This window comes from Pimephales promelas, chromosome 13 (genome assembly GCF_988280905.1).
Source record: "Pimephales promelas chromosome 13, fPimPro1.hap1.1, whole genome shotgun sequence".
Lineage (NCBI taxonomy): Eukaryota > Metazoa > Chordata > Actinopteri > Cypriniformes > Leuciscidae > Pimephales > Pimephales promelas.
The window spans coordinates 28,184,045-28,201,947 of record NC_142781.1 but is presented as its reverse complement, the minus strand read 5'-3'; the positions used below and the strand labels follow the sequence as shown (position 1 = coordinate 28,201,947).

Sequence of the window (17,903 nt, the reverse complement as noted above, 5' to 3'; positions counted from 1 at the left end):
AATACAGGCCTGCATAATAGACAAGACGTTGTTGTACATGTTGTAGTTGACTGGTTTACATCACTAACCAAATGAGAACTATCAGTGATTAAGGAGTCGTTGTAAACGTTTTCGTGTACCAATAAAACGAGAAAAGGATGAAGATAAATCAGTGTTCGACAATAAATCAATGCGGCTTGAGGGATGAGCGTGTATGGGGGATGGGACTCAACGCGCAGATGACAGGCCATATGGAGTCGGCCTTCATTTTTGGACACACTTTGATGAACTAATACTTTCAGAGGGTGTATCGCGGTGTTAACAAAATATTTATTTCACGTGAAATCGTTTACATCGAAGTATTAACAGTCATTGGTATTATGGCGCACGGTGACCTTATTTCTTCAAGAGACTTATTGGTTTATTTGCCAATACGCACTGTATTTAGCATTGTGTTAAGACTAGAATAAGCTACATACAAAAAAAATCTAATCAAACTTAAAAATAAAAAACGTGTTTTTGTTGTCATTCATATTATAAACCAGTAAATGGTGCACTCAACGCCACTTGTGCTGTGCATTTAAAAAAAAGTGAATAAAAAGGAAAAATTGTTTAGAATACACGACGATTTAATAAAACCGTGGCATCGTGAAAAGTGCAGAAACTATTTTCCAAACGGTTAACGTTTAGTAAGCCGACAGATGCCACCTCTTTCCACCAGAGTATAATCCTCTCTGAAGGGAAGGGAACACAGGAGCAGGACGGAGAGCTTCAGTGTGTGTGATAAACTGGGCTGCTCTCCTCCTCTCTGTCAGATCGCGCTCTGCATCACACCATTTCACATGATGACCGACTCTGCTTACGAGCACCGAAGCCTTCTGCTCTGGCTATTTGCTTCTAACATGCATTTTTCTGCTTTGCTTTTTTTCGTTTATCATGAAGAAATTCGAGTGATGCAACATTGCAATCGGGAATGATTTATGTCGCATCCTACAGCACCAAGGTGCGCAAAAGCGTGCGGAACATTTGATGATTTTTTTTTTTTTGAACGACGCTCCTCTGCACCGTGGACATTTCCCCAAACTGGATATATGGACAATTATTATCTCGAGGGATAAAAACCTGTTATTTAGGTCCTGCTTCGCAAGGTGTATTTGTGTAAGTTTTGATGAAATCGATGTGCGATGTTGTTATATATTTTTTTAAACAAATTGTTAATGTCAATCAACTGCGTCTGTTTTACTAAAGCATGTTTCTTTTTTCCTTCTTATAGCTCATGTGATGGCAGAATGTAAATGCATTGAGGGTGCCGCTGTATCGATATATGTCAGGCTATATTAATTGGTTCTTTGATTTTCAGACTGAATGGATCGCCTAATTAAAATCCAATTTGCGGGGAATTTTCCTCTCGGTGTATATGGTGCAAGGTCGGCTTTTGACAATTGGTCCCCTCCACTTTTCCACCCAATATTTAGTTTACCCCCTCCTGATGCAGGTGCTTTCAACTGCCCCCACCTACTAACATATACCCCGCCCGACCCCCCACACGAGGCGGCGGTGTCTCTAGTCCCACAGATTCCCCCTTCTTTCTTACCTCTGCTGCATTTTGCATGAGCTATCTAGGTCATTAGCATTTTAGCGTATGCAAGACTTGACAAAGCTGGTGAGGAGCCAGATGGGCCCTCTACTATTTTTTACATCTCATGGGAGTTGAGCAAGGGACCAACTGCATGCAGCACGCCACTCAGCGCCTTCTTTTTATTGCCATCACTCGGGCCTTGTGTTGCACCAACACATGATGGGGAGATGCGCACCGTCCTGTGGAGATAACACACTCGTGCCATTCGAAAAAGAAAAAAAATGGGTAATGTAATACCTGGGACCGCTTGTTTGAATTATTATGTGTGTGTTGATGCACAGATACTTTAATGCATGCTGCTACGTGCAATGTTGGATGCGGATGCTGATGCTACACCAGTCGGAGGAGGACGTAGACGTTTTGGTGCAACATCATTGCTGCATGGGATATCTGTAGCTAGTTGTGCGATTCTCAACATTGTGGTTGAAAACAGGCCTGCTTTTCTTCGTGTTCACAGCGGACCTTGATTTAAATGTCCATACAATTAAGGCACGCGGTGAATGCCAAGAGAGACGGCAAATATCATCGATGAATGATTTTAAAAACTGCACGACGCAGATAGTCCGTGCTTGCCATGCATGACAGGTTTTTTTTTTTTTTTTTTTGCGAGAGAGAGAGAGCTTGTGTGGAGGCGAACCGACGCATCAATGCGGCCAAAGTGAGCTTTAATATTTAATTGCGTTCTTCCATAATTTTGTGCTGCGCAAAAGTGCGTATCCTCGAATATTTTAAGTGTCATTATGGGCTAGTTCAAAATTAAGAGTTCAAAACACTGACAATTAACCTTGAGGTCTGATGAAACGTTATTTTGTTATTTGTCTATTTAGAGGACGCTTTTATCTAGAAACGCCACATAGTGTCTTATTTCAGACATGCATATGGGACACTAGTCTTCGGGAGAGGATGAAGAATAATGGTTAGACAAGTTGCGAGGCCTAAAATGACAACCAATTTAAACAGAGCACACCACAAACCGTTCCGGATTTCTTGAATTTCTGACAGCGGGTCCTGTATGTGTCCTCATTCTAAAGGCACAGAAAATACTACGCATGTACGTTTGTATTGCATCATTGATACTGTAAATCATTTTAGTTTGTCAATAAAATCTCATATTCACAAAGCAGACATTAATTTCTTTCTTTTTATACGCTCTATTTGCCACTGTGTTTCGATTTCTCGGAACATAAACACTTTTTATCTCTGACTTTTTGTGAGTAACATTTTTTTTTAAACAAATTTTACAAAAACAAAAAATAGGGATGCTAACGATGCTCAGTAATTACAACGCAGGCCGCGAGCTATAGGCCTTAAGTGTCATTTAGATACAAAGTAGGCTAACAGATTTTTAACAGCAATTTAAGCGATATTTCATATAAATTCACAATGGCGTTCACAATTTTCAAAATCAACATTTTATTTGGCGTCGAAAAGATGGCCTGATAGAATATTTTTTTTAGAATATAGCCTACTTTTTATCAGTTCAAGAAAATGTTATTTAGGCTACGGTTGCTTCAAAACACTGTTCTGCTATAACGCAACACCAAGAACGTTTTAAAGAACCAGCAAGAACAGCAAACATGTTCTTGATGGTTCTTTGGTGAATTTAAGAGGAACATTGAAGAACCTTTATTATACACACTTGGTCTATATTCCGGTTTGATATATTGGAAACTTGCATTTCACATTATGGCGCCTTAAACATGCCATTAATAACAGCTCCTGACATAATATTTCATCTTCACTTCATATGAAATGTTCCTTTTATATACATCCTACACGGTGTTTCATCTTTGTATAAGAAGACCACTCTAACCGCGCTCCTTTTCAAGGTCATTTATCTATAGCGAAAGGTTGCTTTTGGAAATGTGGGCCTATACGCTTTTGTCAAATCATTTTTATGATGAAATAACTGGAGATATTGAACTGAAACTAATAAATGTCACTGAATCTATTATAATAGGTAGACGCGTATAGCTAATATCCGCCAATCAAAGATAGGCTATAAAAGAAAAGAAGCTTTTGTTGCGTCATAATAATTTGAATTTAGGCTACCGGTCGAATAGTTTTACGATTTTCGTCCACGAGGCTACTAATCAAGCTTAACGTAATCGTAATGTATCATAAAGGCGGCTAAGTTTAAATATTTTTAAAATTCCACTTTACCTCAGAATATATAGAAACGGGCAGGCCTTCTTCCTGCATACAGATTAAGCGTTCAGACAATTCAAGCTAATAAACGGAGAGATGCAATTTTATAAGCCACACGTGCATTAGGCTGGTTTTTATCATTCCAAAGGTTCAGGAAAAAGAAGTAAACGCACACGGGCAGTTAGCATGACATAAATGGCCTCATTCTGGAAGTGAACGATGTAACGTCCTCGAACCAGGGCACTAAAATGGTAAAAGACATCGTAGTAGAAAAAAATGGGGAATTATGCAGAACACAGAATTTTCCGCCCTTTAGCGACGGAGAAGCGAACCGTGTGTGGCCTTGTCGAAAATGCTATATCCTTTAAAGGGTATTTAAGGACACTGCATAATGTCAGATCAACCTCATTAGGCAGAGGTGTAGCCTACATTAGCATATTTCATCAAAGGAATATTTAGGTCGCAGATTAAATTCAGACAGCTGCCCCTGTGTTTCAATCAGCGAGTTGGTAATTTTTGTAAATGTTGATTCTTGAAGGACGCGGGGACACAGTGGCAGTGTGACCCTTTTTTACAGTCTATGAGTGTGACACAAAAGGAAGTTGTTTCAATGGAATTTGCATGGGTGGATTTCATTTATTGGAGAAGAAAAAGAACAGTGAAAATTGCAAATCAAGGAAATATAACACTAGAATAATGCTGGAAAACCGAGACTGTTCTCACCAAATACAGTGATTTGTTAAATGGTTAATGAGATGAGCAAAACTGTCAGGTAAGACCACTTGTGACGATTAAAAAAGATTTGTCCTGGGTGCAAATTATACAACTATTTTAAGTGAATTCGAGTTTTAAAGAATTAAATATTAATATTTTCTCTGTCTGGCACAATGCAAATTATCATTTCACACCACTATTAGTAGGCTATAATAACTAAAGCTTATGCTGTAGGCCTATAATGAAGAGATATAATGACATTATATAGGCCTACTACGTGTAATGGTTTACCGTAAAACACGTTTGCAGGTAAAAATACGCCTTACTTGTAATCTTAGAGAGAGAGAGAGAGAGAGAGAGAGAGAGAGAGAGAGAGAGAGAGAGAAGTAGGCCTATGTTCTTTAACTCGGACTCTCAATTTTTTGACGTTTCTAGTGCATGTTTTGGGGGTCTGACCCCCATAAATCGTTCCTTTGTGGCAATTCATCTTTTCTGTCTTTTTATACAACAATGCAACTAAGCACCATCAGTGTAATGATCCATTCTGTTATATAATAGGGAGAAACTGAAATCAAACCCACACATAAGTCCACTCATTTCTTTAGTTCTTATTTTTTACATATTTTCGTAGTATAAATATGCCTCGAGGTTTAATGCGCTTTTATGAAACAAAGATCTGGTTCGAAATAAAAAGGAATGTTCCACATTATTACATCATGAGAACTGAAATTGTACCAGGCCACAAATGTAAGCGAGTGTGAGTGTGTCCTCTCTCTCACCCAAACACCTTATGGTGTCCACAAGGTGGCGTTGTTTGACAGGTGACTATTAATTATCATAAACCAGCTGATCATTACACATTAAATGTAAATACACCAGTGAATGCCACTGATAACTTATGAGTTTGGAAATAATATATTAAAAATATTAAGCACCATAGGCATATAGACTTTCAGAGAGCTTGGAAATGTTATAGTTCAACAATAATTCTGATTCATAAAATATGGACATAATATTATTTTTATTTCACTTGAATATTAATTTAAAATCTCTTCATACAAACGTCCATGAGAACACTGACAATGTTTAGAATATAGTACGTTATTTATTAAATATCAAAATATCCAACTCATATGAACTAATGGAATATGTATAATAGTTACAGATATTCAAAAGAAGACATTTCAAAGGCTTTCTGTAGTTAAGCAAATTTTACACACATTAAATGACCTTCAGGCACTGACCTTATGATACTTTAGATATAAAAAAGAAAAGGCCAGGGAATGACGACAAAGAAGTGAATATTACCTTTGGATAAGAGAATGGAAAAGGCGGATTAAATGTTTAAGCAGAACAGCCGAGAGGCGAATGCAAGGAGGTGAAGAAAAGGATGATGACAGATAGAGAAATAGATAGTGTGCACCTTCCCCGATCTTAGTGGAAGGAATATCCGGCTGACGGGAGACCTCCACACCACTGTGTGATAAATTTCAGGACATCTTGACATTCTGGACTGTGAGTGGTCTGAAGGGTGAAACAAAAACAACCATTATGATCAAAGCACCACAGACGACCCTAGGCAGGATGGGTGGGGAAAAAAAATTGTGAGATAATGCAAAAATTGGATAAAAAAAAAAAAGAAAAACAATGATGATGATGAAATGCATTGAAAGAGAGCATTTACATTTACTTCAACACAACACATGCTGATAAATTCAGTCCTGTGACTTAACTTTTGATCAAGAGAGCATATTAATTATAATTTCAAACGATTGCAGAGTGTGATTGAAGACTAATTGTGAAAGCTCAAAGGTAACAATGACTAATTTGTACCTTGGTAGCCATCAAGAATTTATTCCAGTCATCTTTATTTGCTGCCATCCCTGGTCTTTTGAACTCAATTTTGTTGCGTAGGACAGGGTAACCTGTGTTCCAAATAAAAAGAAGAAAAATGTACAAACTTTCATGTTAGTTGTACAATTCTACTCTTAAAAGGAGCTTGTTTAAAGGGATAGTTCACCCAAAAATGAAAAATCTGGCCCATACAATGAAAGTTGAAGGGGTCTAAAACAACACTCACAGGGTTCCAGACTGTGACCATTTTTTGAGAATGTGCGAGTTAAAATTTGAAGTGGTCACATATGTACGAGTGGACGCTCGCGCAACAGAATGCTGTTGTATCAGCTGCTGTAGTCCGTAACTTATGTTCAAAATGAACGAGTAGGCTACATCATGAATCCATGTTCCAAACCGTGTTTTTGACTTATCCTGAATCACTACGGTACGCCAATAATAAGTGTTTATATTCGGACTATTTTATCCCGGGGTCGACTCGGATGCGGAGTTGCCTAGACACGTGCAGTTTATTTATTGACGAACGTAGACGTCACGTGCATTAAGGCATATAAAAATGAAAATGTCTCACGAAACAGCGTGCCCCTTCCTACGTCTTTTCAGCGGTTAGATTAGAGATGAAATTATTATAAAATGCAGAAGGTAAGGAGTGTTAAATTTCTGATTTTTGAACTATAAACTTTGATAACGAAAAATCTGTATTAGCTTATTATAATACTCTAATCTTTTAAAATGTAATGCATGCATTTGAATGTTTAATAATTTTTAAAAAATAGAAAGATGATGATAGATAGATAGAGTTGATTATGATTCAAATGTAAATAGATAGATTGTGTATAATTCAAAACTAAAATGCTTAAAATTACAGATTAAAATTACTGTCCAAAATCCATGAAAATCCTGAAATTTGGCAATGATAATTTATATATTACAGGTATTTATTCAGCAACTCTAAAGGATTAAAACCACTTTTCATCAGCATGCATTGATTAATCCCATGGCATGTCATCCAATGTGAAAGAAAATGAATATTTTTTACAATATGAAAATAATAAGAAGAAGTTTTGCAGCTAAAATTAATTCCTGGGCCTATTACACATTCAAGTGCAATAAAAAAAAATCTGCTGCCAGGTTTGGCCTTGTGTACAGTTATCTAAAAGGAAATGTATAGCTAAGAGAAGTACCTCTCAGTACCAAAAAAAAAAAGAAAAAAAAAAGTGCGACCAAATCAAATGCTGGTGCGACCAACTGAGAAAGTTGGTAACACCAGTTCAACCAGTGGAAAAGTTAGTCTGGAGCCCTGACTCATTGTATGGACAAAACACACAAAAGAAATTCCTCTTCTTTTGAGTTCCACAGAAGAGAGAATCACATACAGGTTTGGGTTGACATGAGGGTAAATACAATATGACAACATTTTAATTTTGGGGTGAATTATCCCTTTAAACGAGCCATTTTAAAGGAAACTGATCCAAGTGTCCCAGCACACGCTGGACTGTCTTTTGTGCAGACTGCCTCACCTGTGATGACGCAAGGTAGGGACCGGATGCCAGAGCCGGCAGCCACTAGGGAGGCTTCATATGTGCCCCTCTCATCCTTCGGCAGCACCTGCTCCACCCGCTGGTCCATGGACACAGTCAGAACCCATTCTCTAATCTCCTCCCTCTTTTCCACCTAGAAAACAGCCAATGGAAAGAGTTTGCTCAAAGAGTAAAATAAAAACAAAACAAAAACACAAGCAGCGGTGCAAGTATCATGGCGAAGGCTTACAGTAACATGCAGCTTCGTAGGTACGGGGACCTCAAATGGAATATCTGTATCCTGGAAGTCTGTGTGATCTAAAGCATCCAATGTGCCCTCGTCGATGCCCTGGAAATGTAGAAAAAATACAGAAATTAAATGACAACACTTAAAATACGAAATTAATCTGCACTACCATTTAAAAGTTTTAGGATATTTTTTTAAATAAATCATGTATGCGCATCAAGGTTGCATTTATTTCATCAAAAATATAGTAAAAACATAAATACTGTGAAATATTAAATAACACTGTGAAATATAATGTAATTTATTCCTGTGATGGCAGAGCTGAATTTTCAGTATCATTGCTCCAGTCTTCAGTGTCACATGATCCTTCAGAAATCATTCTAATATGCTGATTTGCTGCTCAAGAAACATTTCTTCAAGATCAAGATTCTTTCAAAATGTTCGTTTTTTTGAATGTTCGTTTTTTGGGGGATTGACAACCGAATTAACTTACAGGTGTGAGTCTCCCAATGTCCCGTTCACACAGCAACTTACAGCAGCAATCTCGAATACTGTCTGTACGAATGTGCGACAAGTGCGAAAGTGTCAAGCCTGTACTCTCTTACCAGTAACCATAGCGACAGTGACCAAAGTAATATCAAAGATGGCGACGTCCATAAACATCAGAGAAAAATCATATCACTTTTGAGTCAATAAGAGTCAATCCATCAAATATCCATTAACCTAAAGCAGCTTGAAGAGCATTTGAGTCGCACATAGAACTCAAAACTGACGGGAGCTTCTACGTTGGAGACTGGATCTAAAAACTTCAGATGACACACAGCTCAAATCTCAAACACCGTCAGCTACCAAAACCACAGAACGGCTCTGTGGTCTCTAGTTCAACCCGGTTCCGGTTCACACAGCGAGGGTTTTATGAGAATGTGGTTGTGAGTCCTGAAAATTTGGGGGTGTGAGTCCGGTTATAGAACGGGGTTGACAGACACTCCCGTGAATAACAAAATTGTGTGTGAACGTAATAAGGACTAAACTACAAGACAGACAACCATATTCTGCTGCTGCCTTTACTGTTACTTTTGATATACTTAATGCATCCTCACTTAATAAAATAATTATTTTCTTTTCCAAATAAAAATGCCCCTAAACACCTTTCATTGAATAACTGGGGGCAACAAGAAAGCTAGACTTCTGCAAGCGGTCTGTTTGTTTCATTCCAACTAGATGTTTTGCGGTCTCTGTAACTGTCTCATTTGAAAGATACTCATCAGACTGCACACACACACACACACACACACAAGCAAAAGCCTTTTACTTACATCAGCCAAATCCAAGAAGCGGTTGAGGAAGATAAAAGCCATGTTCTCCCATCCCACAGCCTGCATGAGAAATATTCATCAGTGACACGCAGAACAGAAACAGCTCAAAACAAAAATGAAACGTTTAAGAAATATTTAAAAGAACTCCAGAAAAAGGACACATTGCTGCTTCGTCTTCAGAACGCGAAGAAACTCGAACGGCTCTGTGAATCAAATTACTGGAGCGAACAGAGGAGAATTAAGCCCAATTCCCAGGGCTCTTAGCTGCCCTCCTGTGTCACATGAATAGTTGAAGCAGCAATGTGAGTGTGTGTTTGGAGCTGGGCTCACTGTGAGTTCACCTTTGCAGCCAGGCCAGCCTCATAAAAGGCCTTGTCAGCTGGAAAGAGCTCGGTGTGCCTCAGGAGAGAGACGGACAACTTGGCAGCCACAGAACTCTGTAGACAAGTAAACATTACATTGACACGGATAACATAAAAGAGAAGTGCTTTGTATGTTTAACATTTTTCTAAATAAAATAATGTGAGACGGGCTTTATTTTATCCATTGGCATTTGCTTGTATGTGAAAAATAGGCTATGATATTATCGGTTTATGTTGCTCTTCTCCCTACGGCCATTTTTACATTAGCAGAAAAGTTGGTGCAATTTTTTTATGAATGATTATAAAAGCATTTTTTTTTCTCTTGAATAATGATGATCATGCGCAATAAGACATTCAAATTTCTAGTTTGTCTGTATATGCACTACCGTTCAAATGATTTTTAATATTTTTGAAAGAAGTCTCTCATGCTGCTTATGCATTTATTTGATCAAAACAGTAAAATAAAATATATTCAGAAATATCATTGCAATTTCGAATATTTTGTATTTTAATATAATTCAAAATGTAATTGATTACTGTGATGGGAAAGATGAATTTTCAGCATCATTACTCCAGTCTTCAGTGTCACATGATCCTTCTAGAAATCATTCTAATATGCTGATTTGCTGTTCAAGAAACATTTCTTATTATTATCAATGGTGTGTAACAGTTGTGCTTAATGTTTTTGTGAAAATCGTGATTCCCTTTTTTCAGGATTCTTTGATGAGTAGAAAGTTGAATTGACAAACATTTATTTGAAAAAGAAATCTATTGTGACATTATTCATGTGTTTTCTGTCACTTTTGGGTCAATTTAATGCATTCTTGCAGAGAAAAAGTATTAATATCATAAAAAAAATCCAAATCTTACAGACCCCAAACTTTTGAACAGTAGTTAAAAGAAAGGGTTTAAGTGGTATCAAAACGCATATACAATACTGTTTGCATATAATAAAGATCATCTTGAAGTGTGTACACACCAGCTGGTCAATGCCTCGGGCTGCAGAGCGGGTGGCGTAATAGTGAGCAACCAGCAGCATCTGCTCAAACTCCTCATGGGCTGGAGAATTAGCTTCTGAAGACTTGGTCAGGTTTTCACACTGCACAGCACAGAGACACCGTAAGATTCACCATTTCCCACTTGAATATAGAATCAATACTGACTAAATCTCCCAAGTGTAAGCTGCCATAGTAACTCAGAGCTCACCAGCAGTAAAAGGACGTCCCTCAGATCGGCCCACATCCGATAAGCTTCTGCACAATCCCGGTCCCTTAGGCTCACCAGCTCCAGGAACATCCGCTTGTAAATGTTAAAGTTCTGCAAGATAGGAAAGAAGATGTTGCTGAGGAAAGATTAAACACTATAGGCTTAGATTGAGTGGACATTTAACAGAAAATATTTTCTGCTTTCTTTTTAAAAACAAAATATGGACAAAGGACTTAAAAACATGGATTGCATTTACCATGCATAAGTGCACGTACCTGTGAATAAGCTGGCACACCGTGCTGGGCGTACAGGTCGAGCACTTTCTCTGCCCCACCCTCTTTGATCAGGTGAGTGGCGTATAGGGCAACGTACTTGTGCAGGATCTTAAAGTTCTGTTGAAGAATAATAAAGCAGATACTCTGTGAAAATGGCACGTTTTGTCTCCACACTGACACGTCTGGCGTGGCAGAACAGATGAATTGGCACCTGTTTTGAGGCTGTGTCAATACATTTCTCCCACTGTCCTCTCTCAGCATACATGTCCAGGGCAGCCACCACATCTACTCCAACCAACTGATTGAAAAATAAAGGAAAACTGTTAGGATAAATTAAAATTGAATAAATAAAACTATTACAAATAATAAACACATTTAAATAATATGCATACAAATATCACATAATAAAATACCACCAAAACTAATAATTGTTAATTATAATAATGACTATTATTATTTTGGTTAGTATTATTATAAGAATTAATAATAATAATGCTGACTTATAAAGGAAAAAATAAAAGGAAAGTCATTAGTACAGATTAAGTTTTAAATAATTAATTAAATAGTTTAGTAATAGTTTAAATAGTAAAACAATTATTTTAAAATATTTTAATAATAATATCAAAATAAAAAAATGTGTTCATTATAATAATGACATTTAGTATTATTATTAACATTAATAATAATAATATCCCTTTAACACATGCGTCTCATTGTCAAAATATTGTATAATCAAAACTTTCTTCTCATTCGTACACAATTTTATAGTACATGATATAGCACTTCCTTGATTGGCAACGTTTTATGAACATGCACATTTAACTAGTTTCCTCATTAACATTCAATCTTTCTTTTCAATGAAAAGCCCTGACCTGCATCATTCAGCGACGGTAAATGTAACTAAACTGCCAGTAAATCATTGCAATGAGAGACAAGCGCTCACATCAATTTGGTGACTCATATCTGTTATTCTAAATTGAATCAAGCCAGTCGTCTCACAACAATAACTGAAAACAATGAAGTCCCGGAGCGAAGGAGCTACAGTCTGCAGTATTGTGCTATGCTCATTTAAAGCATTCTTTAACCTTAACTTCCATTGCTAGGAAATAGATTTAAATTTGTCAGACTTAAACAGGATTCTGACAGCTAGCAGTTCCCTGACATGCTGCTCATGTGGGCGGGCGACATGAGTTCGATTAACAATCCTGTTCCCTCTCGCTCTCCCAAGGAGGTCTGCGATACCTGGAAAAAGCTATCCGGTAGCATTCTCATTTATCTCAATGGCAAGTATCAACTATTCTGAGCTACAAGTCAATTCCATGCTTTTATGAGCCGTCAAAAAAAAGAAAAGAAAATCCAGTCTTTGGCAAACCAATATAACGATTTAGTCCTATTTAGATGCTATTAACTTGCTACTTCATATGCTTTTTCCCTCCATTATGGTGTAGTTCCATCTACCAGAAGGCTAACTGACCTATGCTAAACAGCCAACACTTGACCCTTTGTCCTCTCCCCATCGTTTAAAGTCCTGTACTTAGTATTACTGGATCAAGTGCTGTCGAAAAAAGATACGTCTTCAGCAGTTTCTTTTCAAGATATTAACACTTTCTCCTTTCTCTTATTCTATTCTTAAAAAAAAAACTTTGTTAAATTAAACTGTGAGGGGTCTTAGCACTTACATATTGTTGTCCTACTGTTAGTTTAACTGCTTCTATTGCTCTCATTTGGATGAAAGCGTCTGCTAAATGAATAAATGTAAATGTAAATATCTATAATCTGATATAAAGAACTTACAGAGTCAACTTTGCCTTGATTTTTCAAGTGATCTTTGTAGCGCCTGTCCACATATTCCTCTAGCCTGTGAAGAGAGGAAAGGTCATAAAAACTAATTAATTCTTATAAAGAATGACATCACAGTATTCTCAATAAGGCATAAATATCAATTCTATACTACCAGTTGATCTTTAAGAATACACCTCATGCAGCAACCGGAAAGCATTTAGACTTGATTCCTAAACCTTTTTAGGAACTGTGCTTAAATAAAAGGCAGTCAAAGATAAACAGCGAAGGCCATCTGCACCTCTCTGGCCTTGTGCTGTTGTGCACTTCATTTGTTGCACTGAGTGATTTTTCTGACAGCGAGAGAGTGATTTCACTGCCTCCCTCTTACATTGTTGGCTGTAGCGTTGTTAGGGGCGACCAGTCTGCTAAGGGCTCACCTTGGATCGAGCTCCTTGGCCACTCTTTTGGCTTTGTTCCATTCTTCTCCCTCAATGAATGCATCTATGGCGTTCTTAATGAGGTCCAGGTTGAGGTAGAGCTCAGCAGCCTGAAAAAAAAACATTTTGTACCTCAATAGGTCCACGGCTCAAGGACGCCGAAGTCTATGAGCTTTTGTGTCATGTACACTAAATATATACTCACACACATGGGCACACTAACACATTGAAAGCACCATTTTCTCTCTCAAAATACAAATAAAAAAAGGTAGTATTGTTGGCTTTTTTTGTTGTATTTTTCCTAAAAAAAAAAATCTAAAAATCTTTGAGGAAAATAAAAAACAACATCAATGTTGAGTTTCATTTACTGAGTGTGTTTCTATACCTGAAAAAAAAATAAAACAAACATACTTCGCTGTACTTTCTGAGCTGAATCAGCCGTGGCCCGACAACTTGACTGATGTCCACAGCCTTGTCATGGGATAAAAATTTAATGGCCAATTCTGCTGCCTAAAGGACATGAAAAGATAAGAAAAGCTTAGTAAAACTGTAGATGCAACTAAAATCCAGCTCTTAAGGAGCATAAAAACATACTTACAGCAGGCAAGTGAAACATGTCTATGCAATTCATTTTGAAAGGAATGCACTAAATGAACAGACATTTAATGGAAATTGAGTACAGCTCTCTAATGGATGACACATAGAGAAAAATTTGCAGTTGATCTAGGTTGAAAGATCAATGTTTTGATTCCTTTTTTATAGTTCAACTTCTTAGCTGAAGCTTTTTTTTTATTTTCGATTTGAGCCTTTAGTCTAATAAGCTGCTAATGGTGTTCTGTCTCTATTCTGATTTTTGCAAGACCTTCAAGCTAAATAATAAACCTAAACACTCAACACACCCTGACTTCAATGCAAAAAATGATCAATCAGTAAAAACGTATAAGGGATGCAGATGAAAATGCAACGTCTAGTCTTAAATTCACAGGTTAATTGAAATATCTGGGAACCTTTCAAAGAGGCAGACGGCTTTGTCAAAATAAGCAAAGCTTTTATAATATTTATAAATAGAGTTTTTTTAATTTATTTGAAGAGCAGAGAAGAGTGTATAAGTCTAGCATTTGTTGAGTCATACCCAGTGTTGTGTGTGATGCATTACCAAGTAATTCATTTCTATAATTTCATTATTTCTTCCTTTGAAAAAGTAATGGATTACTCTGAATTTGTCCTTAATTTAAAAATAGGTACTTCAGATATAATTCATAAATAAATATATATACAGTATATATATATATATATATATATATATATATACACACACACACACACACACATACCGGTATATAATATTCAAAATAGTATCATTAGTAAAAAATAATAACACTAATAAAAATTCTCAAAATGATAAAAAAAATAATGTCTTACTGTAAGATGCAGTAACATTAGTGAATTTTTGCAGGCAAAAAAGCACAATTGTCTATTGTAAATAGTGTATAGATGTATGAAGCAAGCAACGCTCACACAGGAGTCACTTTCAAACTAAGCTGATTTCTATTAGTTAACAAAGCAAATTTGAATGTCAAATTCAAAAATGAAAATTCCTTTAATCATACCAGCTGGCACGTTCATGAAATAAGTGATTTTTTTACAGAATGATTGAGAAAATTACAACACAATGAATATTTAAAAAAAAAAAAATGATGTCAAAGGTCTTTATGAAGTTAGATTGTATAGTGACTGCTGCCAGGTGGCTCTGAGTCTGGACTTTACCTTCATCCAACACTTCAGCAGCAAATCCATGTTAGATGAGTCCTTAACTTTCAGATAGCAGTCCACGGCTCTGGTATACTCTCCTGTCTGTTCCCACTCCTGAGCCTGCTCAACCATACTTTCCACACCCCTTTAAACACACACATATACATTTATTTCTCCTAGACTTTTAAGACATTGTCATTTGTTTGCCATTTCCTGCTTTCCTTCCATCTCTATTAACCTCATAGCACTCATGAGAAGAAAAACACTCACTGCTTTTTCTTATTCTGCAAAAGCATTAAGTGATACAATTTTATGAGTCCTGGCTAAATAGTGTGCTGATTATTTTACTAAGGGTTTTCAAGTCTTTAATTAAAACACTCAATTTATGAAAGGTCTTCAGACTTCTGTGCTTCAAATCTTGAGATGGCATGGCGGTTAAAGACCATGAAAGCCACATAAAAAAAAAGTAGCATGTTTTGTGTGCATAAATGATGGCTTTAAAACTGCCGAGAATTGAATTCCACGGCTGTGAAGTCTAGCACTCAACCAGTATCACTTTCTGCCTCGTACTACGTAAGGTTTCATCAGAATGGACAGAGGCAAAAGAAACCAACATGGTTGAAGGGACACCTAAAGAGACACACGTCCTACACCTCTGGCTTTGGAAAGAGAAAAAGACATTTGGGATCATAAAGTGACCAACTGAGTCAATCATAAAACACAACATAGCAAGAAAGTTCAGACTTCTGATTGAAAATAGGTTAATGATGCAAGAAGCCTAAATTACTGCTGAGTGGGCCTTGAACTGACTATGCAAAATGTTTCCCCTTTTCTTCCCAGGGAAGACAGCGAAGAAGCCTTTGATGTTTTCCCACAAGTCATTAAAAATAGGAAAATTATCAGTGGAGACGGATTTGCTGCGTGTCTGTGCGTTAATGAGCGGCTCATTATGGATTTAATTTAGGATAAAAAGCTGCCATGTTCTAATAAAGGAGGGAAGCCAAGCAACGAAAAGAGGATCTGAATGTAGTTCAGAGCTGCAAGCTTTTCCACACAACTGCAGAGCCCTAGTTTCTGAAGGACAACAAACAAGGGAGGATGTTCTGGTACAGCGAATGAGACACAAACGAAAGGAAGGCAGAAAAAAAAGAAACAGATAGTAGAGGAGTTAAAAGAGAGTTCTTTTACCAGTTGCCCTCACTCTCATATTCCTTTTGAAGGACGCTCAGCTTGCTGGGCAAATAGTCTTTACAGATTCGCATTGCATCAGTCCACATCCCAGCATCCTGCAAAAGGAAGATATGATTCTTCAAAGCCTGAACTTAATATTCATATGTTCATACTAAGAAGAAATCTGACTATAATCTGATCTATAATCAGAAATCTGACTAGAAGATATATATGTATATAATTACAGAAGACAAAATTGATCACAATTTTTTATATATATATATATATATATATACTGTATTTATTAAAATATAATTGTGATCAATTTTGTCTTCTGTAATTCTAAAGTTACATTTATTACATTTTTTGTGTTTGGCTTTATTCCTGTGAAGTTGGAATAATTTTTTAATTACAATTTAATATGTTATTTCAATGCAATTAATTCTATAAAAAACAAATGTCTTTATCATTCTTGCTGATACGCTGCTCATAACCAAAGGGATTTTTCTATCTTTTTTCTATCAAACAAATAAATAAAACAATAAATAATGTAATAAGAAAATATCTCACAGAACTTTTAGAATTTTACAATCAGATAAAATATGAAAATGAATGATAAAACATCACCTTTTGTGTTTGACAGAGATAAAAAAATAAATCAGGGAGAGTAAATGGCATTTTTGGGTGAATTATCTGTTTAACCTTTGGTTTTTACATTTTGGTAACTTCAGAAAGTAGCTAGAAAGTTAAGATCTCTTTGTGCTTTATGAGGATGTTGACCGCAGCATGGGTATCTTCAAAAGGCATCAAATCCATGATATTCTACAATGAAGAACACTTTTGTTTTGTTGTCCAAGTACAGATTGTGTTTTAAGAATTGAGAACTCTTACTTTGTAGTATTTAATAGCCAGTTCAGGCCTTTGTGCCCTTAGTAGGAAGGCCTCAGCTTTTTGGAATTCCTTCTGGTCAAAACAGAACTTGGCCTGGCTCACTAGAATATCTGCCACACTTTCCGGATCATGAGCCTCAGCCACTCTCTGGGCATTACTCCAGTCCTTGTTATGGACGTGCCTGCAATAGAAACAGACACAGTCATCCATATTTCAAACCTAATTTTTAGAAATTCAACAATGCAATCTATATACAATAACGACATAATAAATCACGAAGTAGTTGGATTTAAGACATTGCGACTATAGAAAAACCAATGAAATAATTGAACAAAGTTAAGTAAAATATGCATGTTCTTTGTTGCACTTGAATAAATATGGATATTTATTTTATAAATGTAGTTTATAAAGTAAGTAATTAAAAAAAAATAATTGCAATGAAATAAATTTACCTATTGCCTTTTTCAAGTCTTAATCAGTATTTTTCTCGTTTTCCAGTACAAAAATATCTTAACATCGTCAAAACAAGATAAAATAACTTGCATAACAGGTTAAAATGAAACAAAAAAGTTTTCAAAGAATACGCCTCATTTTTCTTTCTCCATTGGGAA

The 17,903-nt window shown here is 36.4% G+C and overlaps 1 protein-coding gene across 1 annotated transcript in view; it reads right to left on the bottom strand.

Moving 5' to 3' along the window:
• Window positions 1-5,482: 5,482 nt before the first annotated feature.
• ift172 (intraflagellar transport 172) overlaps window positions 5,483-17,903 on the bottom strand; it is a 28,256-nt gene continuing 15,835 nt past the window's right edge. The window contains exons 33-48 of the mRNA XM_039692797.2: window positions 17,293-17,473; window positions 16,420-16,517; window positions 15,247-15,376; window positions 13,891-13,989; window positions 13,480-13,589; window positions 13,055-13,118; window positions 11,472-11,558; window positions 11,261-11,377; window positions 10,986-11,096; window positions 10,759-10,878; window positions 9,759-9,854; window positions 9,418-9,477; window positions 8,105-8,203; window positions 7,855-8,008; window positions 6,314-6,405; window positions 5,483-6,004 (exon numbers count right to left, since the gene is read on the bottom strand). Of these exons, the coding sequence (XP_039548731.2) occupies window positions 5,915-6,004; window positions 6,314-6,405; window positions 7,855-8,008; window positions 8,105-8,203; window positions 9,418-9,477; window positions 9,759-9,854; window positions 10,759-10,878; window positions 10,986-11,096; window positions 11,261-11,377; window positions 11,472-11,558; window positions 13,055-13,118; window positions 13,480-13,589; window positions 13,891-13,989; window positions 15,247-15,376; window positions 16,420-16,517; window positions 17,293-17,473 (1,708 nt within the window). The 3' untranslated portion in view covers window positions 5,483-5,914. The remainder of the gene's footprint in view (window positions 6,005-6,313; window positions 6,406-7,854; window positions 8,009-8,104; window positions 8,204-9,417; window positions 9,478-9,758; window positions 9,855-10,758; window positions 10,879-10,985; window positions 11,097-11,260; window positions 11,378-11,471; window positions 11,559-13,054; window positions 13,119-13,479; window positions 13,590-13,890; window positions 13,990-15,246; window positions 15,377-16,419; window positions 16,518-17,292; window positions 17,474-17,903) is intronic.